The sequence below is a fragment of the Candoia aspera genome, chromosome 1 (genome assembly GCF_035149785.1).
Source record: "Candoia aspera isolate rCanAsp1 chromosome 1, rCanAsp1.hap2, whole genome shotgun sequence".
NCBI lineage: Eukaryota > Metazoa > Chordata > Lepidosauria > Squamata > Boidae > Candoia > Candoia aspera.
In genome coordinates, this window is record NC_086153.1 from 327,294,111 (window position 1) to 327,308,829 (window position 14,719).

General features: G+C 43.3%; 1 protein-coding gene across 1 annotated transcript in view; it reads right to left on the reverse strand.

The window, feature by feature from the left end:
• Window positions 1-4,544: 4,544 nt before the first annotated feature.
• FANCM (FA complementation group M) overlaps window positions 4,545-14,719 on the reverse strand; it is a 50,899-nt gene continuing 40,724 nt past the window's right edge. The window contains exons 17-23 of the mRNA XM_063289093.1: window positions 12,117-12,251; window positions 10,928-11,084; window positions 10,339-10,445; window positions 8,239-8,754; window positions 6,577-6,925; window positions 5,394-5,685; window positions 4,545-4,759 (exon numbers count right to left, since the gene is read on the reverse strand). Coding sequence (XP_063145163.1) covers window positions 4,645-4,759; window positions 5,394-5,685; window positions 6,577-6,925; window positions 8,239-8,754; window positions 10,339-10,445; window positions 10,928-11,084; window positions 12,117-12,251 — 1,671 coding nt within the window. The 3' untranslated portion in view covers window positions 4,545-4,644. The remainder of the gene's footprint in view (window positions 4,760-5,393; window positions 5,686-6,576; window positions 6,926-8,238; window positions 8,755-10,338; window positions 10,446-10,927; window positions 11,085-12,116; window positions 12,252-14,719) is intronic.

Here is a 14,719-nt window from a genome sequence, read left to right on the forward strand (position 1 = left end):
GCTAATGAAATTAAGCACTGGGGAGCGGAGCAAGATTAGATCAATGTACTACCTATTCCCAGGGCACAGAAGCCTCATGCAGGGACTTGCTTTCCTATGTATGGAGTAAATGATGTGGGAATTGGTACCTATGCATATCATTCCTACATTTCCACTGAACAGTTCCTTGAAAAGACCTTCACCATTCAGTGGGAAGACCTGAAAATGGGGAGTAACAGCATCTGCATTTATCTTAACCACAACTGAGATTGTCTTTTCAGGTTTCTGATAGCAGATATGGCTGTAAGGGTTCATTTCAATATGCCTATTGTCCTCTGATTTTCACACTAAATGTGCAAGATCTTTTAAAGAGCTCATTAAGAGATTAGTAACACTGCATTCTTGCTCACATTCCCAAACCAACAGATGTGCAATTTAAGAACTTCAAAGAAAAATAGTCCTTCATCGCTTTTGGAGCAAGTTCTGGCTGAGCTAGCAATATTTACTATTAATGGCCGTAATAGTTCAGTAACCAGGTAATTACAGATTGCTTCTAAGCATTTCTCACAGTAAAATCTCTTCAGTTTTTAAAAACCTAAGGGATTGAATAACACAAGTTAGAAGCAGCTTTCTCCAAACTATGTAGCAGACCAGCTGCACAGCCCAATTAGTTTTTACTTATTGAGAAAATTGCTTGTGGTTTCCTAATTTCTCTGTTCTATCTTTTCCATTCCTCCAAATGTTATCTTAATGAGAATTTCAATAAGACACTTTGATGGTTAGCTCTTCACACACTGGAAAGAGACCTTGGAAGGAAGAATATGCAAAATAATGAGTTTACAATGTGTTCCTCAAGAGGTCTGTACTGAGAATAAAGAATCCTTTATGAGAGTTTTTGTCCAAGCTCAGAACAAAAAACCAGGGACAAATGCAGGATTGTACATTGTTTCAGATATTCTAGCCTGCTGTGATTATTTTGTTTTTAAACATTGCCAAAGCCAAATGCATTAGTTAATTAAACAGCAGGCACAGGATCCATTCTGAGAGGAGGAGATGGGTGAGCATAAGAGATAAGAGCACATGTCCAACATCGGAGAATCATTTTGGATGCTACTGCTGGTAGAATCAAGATTATAGACCCAAAGGGACCTTGAGGAGACTAAGGCAAGGTAACTATTACATGTCTATCCCTACTCCACCCCACCTCCCATAATCTATAATCCTGTGTACTTAGACCAGTGTTTCCCAACTTTAAGACATGTGAACTTTGACTTCCAGAATTCTCCAGCCAGACATGCTGGCTGGGGAATTCTAGGAGTTGAACTCCACACATCTTAAAGTTGCTAAGGTTGAGAAACACTGACTTAGACCAAACAATATTCTGACTTGTTAAGAGGGAAGGATCTTTTCCTCCCCCTCTGCTTGCTTTTCATCCCCCTTACAATTCTCTATTTTTCTTCTCAAAATAGCCACCATCCCTCCAAAAATTCTATTTATTTTCAGATTCAGATTTGGAAGCCCAACATGGAATTGTCTGAATCTTCAGGGGGCAAGTTGCTCCACAGAAGGGTGGGAGTCACTGAGAAGGCTCAACCATTGCATTCTCTTGATGGAGGGACTCCTAAAGCTTTCCTGCCAGTTCTCTCTGGATGAGCAGTCAACCTGGAGAAGGGAGACTATAAGAGATACCCAAACCCTGAGCTTCCAAGGTGACAATCAGCACCTTGAATTGCAAATGCAGCTCCCGTTAGCAGTGTGACATGGGCAAATCTAGGTGCATTCATAGCTACAGCCTATTGCATGCTGTACCAGATGAAGCTTCAAATGGTCTTCAAGGGCAACCCTATGTAGAGTAAGTTGCAGGCCAGATGAGAAATTACAAGAGCATGGATGATGGGCACAATGGCTGTCGATTCAGTAATAGGCAAAACGGGCACACAAAATATTGTTTAAAAACCTTTATCACCCCTGTTAGTCCTCGATTTACAACCACAATAGGGACTGGAAAATTTGTTGTTAAGTGATGCCATCATTAACTGAGGCATCATGTGACCACATTGCTTAGCGACGTTAATCCCCATTGCTGTCCTTAAGCAAGGTCATGGATCATAAAGCAAGCATCTCAGTGGGGAAGCTGACAGGAAGTTGCAGGTCTTGGCTGCTGCTGGATGGGAAAGGGAGGGAGTGCATGGGTGGCTAGGCAGGTGCAGTGTGAGTGCAATGGGGCTTCAGGTGGCTGCTGCCAGGTGGGGGAGGGTGTGCAAGTGGCCAGGGAAGGTGTATGTGGCCATGGAGGTGCGGCGCAAGCACAGTGTGGCTTGGGATGTGAGAGGGTGTGTGGGTGGCCAGTGAGGTGTGGTGCGAGCACAGAGGGGCCTGGGGGGTGCACGGGTGGGGGAGAATTAACAACTTGCGACCTTCCCAGCCGGCTTCCCTATTGACTTTGCTTGTGGAAAGCTGGCAGGGAAGCTAACAAATCGTGATCACGTGACTGTGGGACACTGCAACTGTCCTAAATGTGAGCAGGTTGCCGAGTGTCCAGATCGTGATCACATGACTGCGGGGATGCTGGAACAGCCGGAACTTAGTCATAACCACCACTCATTTCACACCGTCATAACTTCAAGCAGTGGCTGAATGAGTGGTCATTAACCGAGGACTAGCTGCATGGCTTCCATCTGCTGTTCAAGTAGGAGCCATGAGTCCAGCAAGCCAGTTCCATGTGCTGGTTTCAGTGGAGGAGGCAAATGCCCATGAAATCAGCAGGCTAGATCCAGGCGCAGTGCAAGTGATGGTGTGCAAGGCTTGCAGAGGTGCTGGGGAACAAACACGCTGAGGAGAAAGTCTGATAGAAGATGCAACAGTGGGAAGCAGCGAGGTGCGAGGAGTGTGCTGATACAGGCAGCTAGAGTGCTACATTTGCAGCGAGGCTTGTGAAGAGTCTTGGCTGGAGAAGCAGGGGGAAGAGGCACAAGAAGAGGACAAGTGTAAGAAGATGGGAGTGACAGGATACGGGAGATGACAGGAGTAGAATTGGGAAGTCGAATGAAGACTGTGTGCACAACAGCTTACTGGAGGCTGAAGAGTAGATGTAAGCCAGGTCAAGTCCGTAATCAAAAACGCCCAATGTCTTGGAAAGCGCAGAGAGAAAAACCAGAGACTTGGTCAAGAACATGCTGAGGTTGAAAAAGTAGCAGGAGTCGGGAGCAACAAAATGTGGATTACATAGCCAGATGCTGAAGTGGCTTCCAGTAATGGGAGGTGGTCCGTGAGCAGTTTAAATCCTTTCCCTGCCAAGTGTGTGCAGCTGACTCTCCTCTTGCTCAGCAGTTGCCAATATTGGGGCACCAGGTTGCTTGCAGGGTCAGCTAGCTGTTGTTTACTCAGGAGGTACTTATTTTGACAGGGTCTAGGACTCTCAAGTGGGGGGGGCGGTATTCCTCCCTGGTTCTTGGAACCCACGCTGGCCAAGGAAGGGTATCTGCTAATGTAACACCTGGCAGGACCTGCTCCACCCACATCTTGGAGCCTGGCCCTGAGGCCATGGCAGCCAGCTCTGTTTGAGGCAGCACAACCTTGTCCAGAACTAAAAACAGACTGTCTAGATTTAGTTGGCTTTCTAATCCCCAGTCCCTTTTGGAGGTGAGGGTCCCAAGGTTTGTTGACCATTACAACCAGATAAGTATATTTTGGCTGTTCGGTTCATGGGATATGTTGGTCTATTCTTACTGATTCATTGCTGAGTGTAGTTTCTTATCTAATCTTTTTAAAAAAATTCTACTTGGCCAATTTTGCTGATTTAGGGTGACTGATAGCATTGACTACAACCCTATCTATTTTTGTAGCTTTGGGGGAAAAGCAAGGGAACTCATACTCTTATAAAGATAATTCAACAGAGTCTGAAGTTTGTTCCACTGGAACATTCAAAATATTTCCAAAGAAATTCTGAATGAAGCTGTTTAATTCCAAGTTTAAAATAAACCTTTTTGTGTCCATGCGATGCAGATTACAGATGAACAAGGCAATTGAAAGAGGTCCTTTGCAACACACATGAGTGAAGCAACCTTGCTCAAAGCATTAAACAACTACATCTTCCAGAAGGGTCAGAACAGCTGCTTTAAAGGCTTTTCTTGGTTGTCTCCACAGCTTTCCAAACCAAATGGCTGCTTTAGCATTTTGAGGAATGCTTTACTGACGTTAATGTGCTTTGTGAAGCACTTCCTTAGAATACTTTGCACAGACCCTAATACACACCCCTATGCAGAAGACAGTTCTGTGCATCTGACAAATCCTTTCAATCCCTCTTTCTTTTAACATCTCCCTCTCCAAGTATCTACAGAACAGGAAGACTACACGGGTGGTTTTCATAGCATCAAACCTTTATCCTTTAATTGAGAAAAATAGCTGCCTTCAGAAGTAAGAGAAAGCAGAAAGGATTTCTTCATCTACTTAAGAGCCTTCCTTCATAAGCATACCTATGGAGTAAGTAGTAACCTAAGGAAGGAGGACACATTTACTATTGCCTGATTTCTATAGAGGAACAGGACATCTTGCAATACAGAAACTCAGTTTGTTTGAAATTTTATTTACATATCTTACACTGAATGAAAGTAATAATAAAGTGCTTCTGTTTAAAAGGGATGCCCCACTTTGATTCGTAGGGGGTCATGTGACAATCATGGGCAGCATCTGAGTATCAAAGGTGTAGTGGATGTAGCGGTAGACCTCCTCTGCTTTCTGCAGATTGACCTGAGTGCGGCCTGCCATCTCACTTGGAGTACTGGAAAGGAAGAAGGAAAGGAATGCTTCTCATTAAGGCATCAGTTGTAGTCAGTAGCCTTCATCAATAACACAAGCAGGAAGAATAGGAAAACTACTGGAAAAGACAGAACAATCAGAAAGGTTCACATGGAGGTCATAATGGCAATACCTGGCTGTGTTGTTGGCTTAAATATTCGGGTCCTATACATTCTCGTGGCTACCTTTATTGATTTAATTTACGTGGCCACCCATCCTGCCATAGTGACTCTGGATGGCTAAAAACATATAAGCACTGTACAAAACAACATCAAAATGAATGACATACAATCTCTCTGATCTACTGTATGAAAACTAACGATATATGTGAGAATACCCAACTAAACTTTCTGAATAAAGACAGTGACTTTAAACCTTTTTTTGAACAATACAACAGTTCCTAATGCATTATCACTGGATGAATCATCGGCTGTCGGATTAGAAGTTTCTGGTTTGATTTACAGTAAAGCACCAAAGGAGAGATGGCTTTTACCATGACAGCTCGATAAAATTTTCAGATTCAAAAAAGACAGAACAAAATGTAGCCCACCGTAACCAATCGATCTGCTTTTAACCAACAAATGGTCCAGCTCAGAACAATCAAAGGGGAACTGTACCTGTTCGCCATCTCTTTCAGAGAATCAAAATGGTGGCACAAGGCCAGAGCCAGAGTGTAGCTGACACAGGGAATGCTCAAATAGAAATGGAAAACATCTTGTCTGGGTCCCTCGACTTCTGTTGGCACATGGATGGCTGCGTTCTTCCGCTGTTCCACCAAAGCTAGTTCCTTTAGCAAGTTCGCCGTTTCCACTTGGCAGGCACTGAAGAGCACTTTGATTCCTGCCTGACTGAACGCGGATAACATCCCATCATAGGGCTTGGTTCTGTGGAATACCCTCCACACTTCTCCTGAAAGGTTGAAACACAAAAACTCACCATCCACATTTCTCACACTGGCACGACACACGGACACACAAACAAGCTAATGACATTTTAGCCTAGTCTTCTGTGCAAACCCAGTTCCTGTGATTAGTTTACAGTCAGTTTGTCACATCAATACATAACACCTGAGTTGAGCAAACCACAGGTGAGCAAATATATACAAAAGAAGAAACCACAGCAGCTCAGACCAAAATCAAATCAAATCAAATTACAGCCAAAAGCTCAGAAAATCAGTGAGATAAAACCTACATACACGCGCACACACACACACACACACACACACACACACACACACACTGTGTGTGTGTGTGTGTGTGTGTGTGTGTCTACAAGTAGTAAAATATAATGTAAGATATGTAACAAATAATAGAAACAATACAAGGTAAGGAATACAATAATGGTAGAGTAAGGTAAAATACAAGTAAATAGATGAAAGTCAAAATCTTCAGCTGAAAGGAAGGTGAGTAGAACAAACAGAGGCACAGAACTAAGCATCCTGGGAGGATATACTAGTCCTCATTAAACTTTGAAAGTCTGGATAAAATTGTTTTCACAGTCTTGCAAAATGTCAGGAATGATGGGGCAAGGCATGCCTCTAGGAACAAAATCCTCCAAAGGTGATAAAGTCTTTCTTCTGATCCATGACCTGCTCATCTCCCAAAGAGGCAGGACCCTGATGTAATTCTCTTGCTCCTTCCCAGTTTGTAACTCTCTTTCTAGTCTCCCATTCAGGAAGCACCCTCTTGAGGTACGGCTTTTTTCCTATTTAGCAATTAATCTCATAACCAGCAAAGCTAAAAACTGTACCTGAAGAACAGCTGAGTCCCAGAGGGAGACCTACTAGGCCAAGATACCAACCTGTCCTAGTTCTTTCCTTCTCCACAATTATACAGATCCGATCAAACTTGCTCTTCAGCTGTTGTATTCTCTGGACCATTTTACTCCGATGTGTATTGTTCACTAATTCTGTCTGACACTTCCTTTCCACTGCCAGACGGTTGCTGACAATATAATCGCAGGAACCCAGAGAACAAATCTGAACCTTGACTCCATGAACAGTTTTCAGGGTTGAAATGACTTCTGGCCCGGAGGAGATCTCATGGTTATCCACCAGAATGCAGAGAGGCGCTTGGTTCTTTGAGTTCCTTAAGGACAGCTCACTGGAGGAAGAAGGAAGTCCAGGAGGGTTCTCTGAAGACGTTTCTGGCTGCAAAGATCACAACAAAAATCACTCAGCAGGTTTAGAACAGCAAATATCTAAAGAAATTGGGGGATGGTCTTTTAGTATTTGTACTGTGTCAGTCAAAGTACCTACTGCCTGCAGGTACACAGAAAATACAGATTACAATTTCTAATTAAAGAGACATCATTGGGAAAAATATTTGCTGGAAGAATGGAAAAATGCCATTTTTAATTTAGGATGGCTATCTTCTAATATTGCTACAGAAGAAAAGCTTAGTCATTCTCCATTTAAAGTTTTATGTACATATATGTTCCTTCTGTTAAAGGTAAAGGTTTCCCTTGACGTAAAGTCCAGTCGTGTCCGACTCTAGGGGGCGGTGCTCATCTCCGTTTCAAAGCCTTGGAGCCGGCGTTATCCATAGGACACTTCCGGGTCATGTGGCCAGCATGACTCACGGAACGCCGTTACCTTCCCGCCGAAGCGGTACCAATTAATCTACTCACATTTGCATGTTTTCGAACTGCTTGGTGTGCAGGAGCTGGGACGAGCAACGGGAGCTCACCCCGCCGCGCGGTTTCGAACCGCCGACCTTCCGATCGACAGCTCAGCGGTTTAACCCGCAGCGCCACCGCGTCCCTTCTGTTAAATGTCAATATTTTTACAGTGTGCACACTTCTTTAGTCTCATAGAACCATATGGTTGGAAGGGGCCTTCTAGCTCCTGCTTGAACAAAGCCAATAAAGAACAGTCCACCACCTGTTTGGGTAATCGTTTCTCTGCTGGAGTCTTACTGTTAGAAAGTTTTCCCTACTTCATTTGGAATTTGCCTTCCTGTAATTTAAATCCATTATTCTATGTTCTGCATTCTGGAACCAGAGAAAATAATTCTTGATCTTCATTTTTGTGACACACTTTCAGGTACCTGAAGGGTGCTGTTATATCCCTCCTTAGTCATCTCTTCTCCAAGCTAAACTTATCTAGATCCGTCATTCTCTCCCTGTAGCTCTTGGTTTCTAGTTCCTTGAGCAACTTTGTTGCCATTCTGTGAACCTGTTTTAATTTCTTCTTAGAGTGTTGTCTAGCATTGACTATAGCAGTCAAGGCTGGGCCTGACTTATTGCAAAATGAGTAGATAGACTAAATGGACTAACACAACATACTAATAATATGTCAGAATTAGCGACTGCGAGGGTCTATGAAATCTTTTACTGAAGATTCTCAAGAGAAATGTGGCAAGGGCTTAAACCAATCACTTTTTAAAGGTTTCTCCTGACTCCTTAGTTCCATTATTCTAAGCATTGCCACAGAAAAAGCAGTAATTAAAAAAACAGCCCTACCTTCAGCATAGTCTGGAACTGTCCACCCAGAAGCTCTGATTTGCACTGATCTTTGCTTTGAGGATGAAAATCCAACTGTTCCAAGCATACCTGGGCATGGCTTTCTTGCGGTTGGCAGCTTTTAAGTTCTGGAACTGACAATTTTTGGTGCAGAGTCTGATCCATAGTTAAGGAAGTAACATTAGAATCCTTATCAGCTTTAGCACTGACTCGTGACTCCATCAGTTCTTCCTTTTTATCAGTTCCCTCATCTTCACTAGATCTGTTAAGAATCCGAACCCAAGTTAATCTCTTTGGCACCAATGGAGTTCCTGTTTTCTGTTTCACATGGCCCTCTTTCAGTTTTTTCCTGTGCCGGGTCTGGTATTGTTTTTTCCCATTCACAAAACTTTCTTCCCCTAAAAGGTCAAAATTGATGCACATTTCTTCTTCATTGGAACTACTTCTGGGGTTACCTTCTTCATTGTCCTCAACACAGAAACTATCCTCTACGTAGCATTCATCTTGCTCTGGAATCTGAGAAGAAGCAGGACAAATCCTGACAAATAGCTATGTCTCATAAAAGAGAGGAGCAAAATGAAATGTTATTAGACATTATCAGTAATATGCTAGTCATACTGGGTGTCATGCGCTGCCTACCTCCGAGTAACACACAGACACTGATTCCGTTGAAGCAGGCTCTGGTTTATTCGTAGTGTAGATACAGTGGTAGAAAAAAGCTGAGAGTGACAGGAGCGCGCCGGTGCGGGGTTTAAATACCCTGCGCCGGTCAGCGCCCCCTCACTCGAGGTTACGTCACCCCCCCTTTGTCCAACATGCTGTCTTGCCGGTAGGTGAGGGGTTGCGAGGCCCCGCTGGCGCTCCGGGATCGCCCATCATCGGTTTCCTTATTCCTCCGGTGATTGCTGTCAGCTGGGCGATCTCCGTTGCGCTAGCGCTAACAGCTTGGGTGTGCCTCGCGATCCGTTTAGCCATTGTATCTTGTTCTTTCGTCTTTGTGAGTTGATGGCTGCTTATCTTGAGCCCCTTCCCCTGTTTCCTTGTTATTGTCATGTGTGCCATTGCGCTGATGTCTTCAGCTCAACGGCACTCATGACACTGGGTCTCTGACCACTACTGATCCCAGTTCAGAGTTTTAGCACTTAAAAACCTTTACAACATAGGTTCAAGATACTTTAAAACCTGCCTAATTGAATATGTATCTAAAAGTATATTAAAATCTTCAATATAAAACCTTCTCTTGGTGCCTGGCCTATCTTCTTCGTAGCTGTGTCTCAGTGATGGAATGCTCTTGCATAGCTCCCATTTTGTTGACCTTTTGACAGCTTGCAAAGAACTATTTTTCCAAGTGCTTATGTGCTTCCATGTGCTTTTATCTAGTTCTTGTGATCATGCTCACTTTTAGCTATTCATATTTCTCTATATGTATTCGTGTCCAAAAACAGCAGGAATTAAATTGTCTGATTTCACAAACTGAAGCAGAGTGAAACCCAATTAATAATTGGATGGGAGATCACCAGGAAATCCCAGGGCTAAGGATGTGTCCATGAAGTCATCGAGAGTATGGTCAAAGATTTTACTTCGTACACAGTGCATTCGGAAAGTATTCAGACCCCCTTCACTTTTTAAAATTTTGTTATGTTCCAGCCTGATACGACAATCATTCAAATTCATTTTTTTTCTCATTACTCTACACTCAGTACCCCATAATGACAAAGTGAAAACAGAATTTTAGAAATGTCTGTAAATTTATTAAAAAGGAAAAACTGAAGATCAGCCTGGTCACTCTGTTTCGTACCTGCTGTAGCTTCCAAGTAATCTTTAAAGCCCCATGAGGTAGTCTAGATGTATGATAATAAAGGTATTACTTACTATTGCCAAGTTTTGCCAGCTCAGGTAGGACTGTAAAAATCTCCTTAAAACATTCTCACTTGTGATTGTTGTATTTGGAACGTTTCTGTTTTCTATTAGGTAAACCACCATGAAAATGTTCCTTACAATACAATGATACATAGGCATTTCAAAGCATTTGCAGATTCAGACCAATCAGTGATTTGGTTCCATTTATTACAGTACCACTTTCTTTGTTTGACTTGTTACCTGTGAGAAAACAGCCATTGGACTGTATCCTTTATGCACCATCTTGTACTTGTTGCCAACAGCTGGACTACGTACAGATTTCAGATAAACTGCCTGCATCTCAGATTCTGTGTAGAGAAAGAAAAAGGACAGACAGAAAAGTAATTGAAACCACACTCGATCTTCAGTCTTGTCTTTCTCTCAAGGTGGAAGGAATCTCCACTTGGTATTTTTGTCATATAAAAGCTGTAACCTATAGAAAGGTTTGCTTATGGACCCATTATAATTCCTTTTATACACGTATCTCCATGGGCTTATAGTTACTCTGGAAGGGGAACTTCTAGCAGACCAACAGCAGTTTCTTTCCAAGGAAAGTCGCATATTTAGGTGTTGGGGAGAGGAATTAGCAAGAATGTAATGGGAACTTTAACATCCACCCCGCCCCCCGCAACACACAGACACTGCTGTTTCAAAATTAAAAGCCAGGAGCAGAAATGGAAATATGTTATTCATATCTAAGAAAGTTACTTGTTGGACCATGAAAAGACACGAATAAGTTCAAAGAGAGTATCAATTGATTGGGGTAAAAAAAAAGATTTTCACTACATACCATTTAAATCCTGAGCAATCTGTGTCTCATCATTAAGAAACTGAACAAGGGAGGGACTAAATTCATTGTCTGAACTTATACTTTCATCAGATGAAATTTCCTCAGCTCCTTCTTCAGAAAGTTCTGCCTCGTCATCTATGAAATGCTTGGCTGCATTCTACATGATGCAAAAGAGAGTTCTGGATACAATTCCATTTCAAAGAATTCACTTTAGAACTGAAACATAAAACCCACTTAACAGAAAGCTATAAATTTCAATAATGGCAGGCTGGCCAAAAAATACATTAGCTGGAACTAAGGATCTGTTTCCAAAGAGCTTACAGCAAATTACAAATGAGGCTGTTCTTAAATTCTAGCAGCTGATTCATGGACCATTCTTGGGATCCTCTAAGTCTGCTAAAGTGCTTCACCTCCAGGTGTCAAGGTTTTAAATTACTGAAATAGAAATTTATATTTACCAAAAGGAGAACAGGATTCTGACTGTTTAAAATACACTATACTGTTATGCTATACAAAACCAACTAGACAGTTGTTTGCTATATAAATATGTTAACTGCCGAGAATGTTCAGGTGCGATCAATAAATGGGCAAAGCTACAGTTTTCTGTTTTTTCCCAAAAGTGCAGCCACCTGGGAAATTTGACTCAGATGATGGCTTACTCTATTTGTATTAAAAACGACCAGGTCAGAATTTCCTTTCTCATGCTTTTATTATGCATAATGTTTAAAATGTTAGTTCGTTAATTTTTTAGGGCTTGATTTGCCTGACTGGGAATAACTTTTTCTTGATTGTACATTTGGTATAAATTTATTTATTATTTGTTTGCTGCCTCAATCACCAAAATAACTTTAGACAAAAGGACTCTTTCTAAAGAAATTATGTTCATTCTGAATCCTGCAGAATTCTGGAGGATTTCTAGCGTTATCAGTTCAAAGGCAAGATTATAGTGAGAAAAACATATTCACACCAGACAAGTCTCATCTCGTTTCATGTCAGAAATGCAGGAAGTAGAAAGGGGGAGCTATTAATTAAAATCTAAACAATTAAAAACATTTAATAAAATATAAAATGTATATAGCTTTAGCCCAATACCGGGTCACTTTGATGGCAGAGGAGTTTCCAACCAGTAAGTCACGCTGTGTGCATGTCGGACCAGACAAGTTATTCCCACTGATAGTAACATCCTTACCTTGATCGCAGCTTTGTCCCCTCCCTTCTGCCTTTTCATATCTTTAACTGGCTTCTTGGTGCAGCTCTTTCGGCCACGCGACACTGGGTTTGATTTCTTGGCCAAATCTATGCTTTCATCACTAGAGACATCTGACTAAAATGTAACACAGTCATTGATTAAAAATAACATCAAAATCAGCTTTTTCATTACAAATACATATAGTGATGCAGAGAGTTTTAAAAATTAACAGTCAGACGAAACCAGAACTTTTCTTATTAGGACTTATGGACTCTCAACTAGAAGAGGCTCATGGACGATTGGTTTTATATATGGTAACTGCAGCGAGGTTATTATATGCACAAAGATTGAAAACTATAGAAATGCCCATAATGGAGGAACGGATTGTGAAGATGGCTGAGTGTGCAGAAATGGTTAAATTGACTTGTTTGATCAAGGAGGGAGCTACAATTACTTTTATAAAAGACTGGAAACCCTTTATAGACTTTTTGCTGAAAATAGATAAAAATGAACTGCCGATTTTGGGACTTACTGATTAAAAAGGTTTGTTTATGGGAAGAAGGGAACTATGATATGCAACATGGGAGGGTGGAGATGGAAATTGCTATGTTTGTAACTATTGCTAAAAAGATTGGAAGTTGCTTCTTTAGCTATCTTTCTTTTTCTTGCTTGTTATCCTTCACTTTTTCTTTTACCCTTTTATAATCTTTTTCTTTTTCATCTTCTATGTTTTGGTAGTTTTTAAATCTTTGTAAAACCTTTTAATAAAAAATTATTTTAAAAAATAGCTTTTTCATGTCTCCAAGCCTGTATTCTCCCTCGTACTGAAAGCTGAAAGAGATGATAGGAAGGTTTTAGGAAATGTGCCACTCGCTGTGCAAGGCTTTAAAAACGGGAGGGAGGGAGGAATACATTTGCCATCTCATTTACTGTTCTTTTCAGTAATTGCTTACATCTTTGGAGCTCTTTAGCACAGGGTTCCTCAACCTTGGCAACTCTAAGCTTTGCTAGCTGGGGAATTCTGGGAGTTGAAGTCCGCACAGCTTAGAGTTGCCAAGGTTGAGGAACCCTGCTTTAGCACACTGAATTTCCCAACAGTCGATAGTTAAGGCATCATGCTTTGCACTCATAACAAATGGCATCAGCAGGTGTGGCCCAAAAGCCTCCCATACAGGGCACTGATATTGCCCCAGTAGCACTGTGGAAAGTGAACTGGTTTCCAGGCCCAATGTATACCATATATTCCTTTGATTTTTCAAGTCTTGAGTGGTTTGGGTCTCAGTTATTTTAAGAGTTGCCTTTACCCCCTTAACTCCCTGTATGTCATGCGCTGCCTACCTCTGAATAACATTCAGACACTGGTTTGCGAATCAGGCTCTGGTTTATTGCAGGGCAGGTACAGCGTTGGTAGAAAAAAGCTGAGAGTGACAGGAGCGCGCCGGTGCGGGGTTTAAATACCCCGCGCCGGTCAGCGCCCCCTCGCTCACGGTCACGTCACCCCCCTTTGTCCCATGCGTTGCCCTGCCGGTGGGTGAGGGTTTCCGGGATCGCCCATCATCAGGTTTCCATTCTTCTGCTGATTGCTTTCAGCTGGGCGATCCCCGTTGTATTGCCGCTGATGGCTTGGGTGGCTCCGTGATCCGTTTAGCTATTGTTTGTTAGCCGTTAGTCGTTGTGGGTTGATGGCTACTTAACTTGTACCCCTTCACCTATTTCCTTGTCATTGTCATGTGTGCCATTGCGCTGATGACTTTAGCTCAACGGCACTCATGACATACTGCCCCCTTTTCGAATAGTGTTCTCCCCCGGTTTTCTGGGTTTTCCCCGTGGAGCTGTCAAAACGCCACATTTTTTTTTTTTTTTTTCAAAGTTCCCGCCGGAGTAGTTGTCGCCCCTCCCTTTGCTCCTCCCTCTGCCACGTGCCTTCCCAGGGTGTGTCCATGGTGCGCATGCTCGGGTCCTGACCTGGCGTGCGCATGCTCCAGCCACACCCTGTTTGTTTGGCTCAGTTCGGCGAGGCGAGAGGCGTGGCTGGTCGGGTGCTTCTCAGCTCCAGGTAGGGCCCTTCTTTTCTTATTTAGAGTGCGTCGCCTTTGTTGTGTCTCCTGGGCGTTGCCCCCAGGTTGCCCTGTTGACTTGCTTGCCACTCCCCCGCGGCCGGGGGGCGGGGGGAGGGTGCTGGCGATCGTTTGTCACCACCCCGTGGGCCCGGGGCGGGGGGAGTGAGTCCCGGGGGGGGGAAGGTCCACCCAAGTCGCGGGCTTGGGGGGGGCCCTTTCCCTTGGGGCACGGGAGGCGGGGGGGGGCCTGCGGGGGGGGTGTTTGGTTTTGCTGACCTTGGTTGCGGTTTGTCGGGGTATGCCCGGTGAAATGCTCTGGTCAGGTCAGGCGCGTTAACGTTGTGCGCCGCCACCCATTCCGGGTGGGGGAAGTGTTTCCACCTGACCAGATAGTGTAGAGTTCCTCGTTGCTTGCGGGAGTCGAGAATGTCCCTTATCTCGAAGTGGTGCTGCCCGTCGATCATTAGCGGTGCGGGCTGTGGCGTGCTTGGGTGCCATCGGGAGGTGGTTGCCGGTTTTAGGAGGCTGGTGTGGAACACCGGG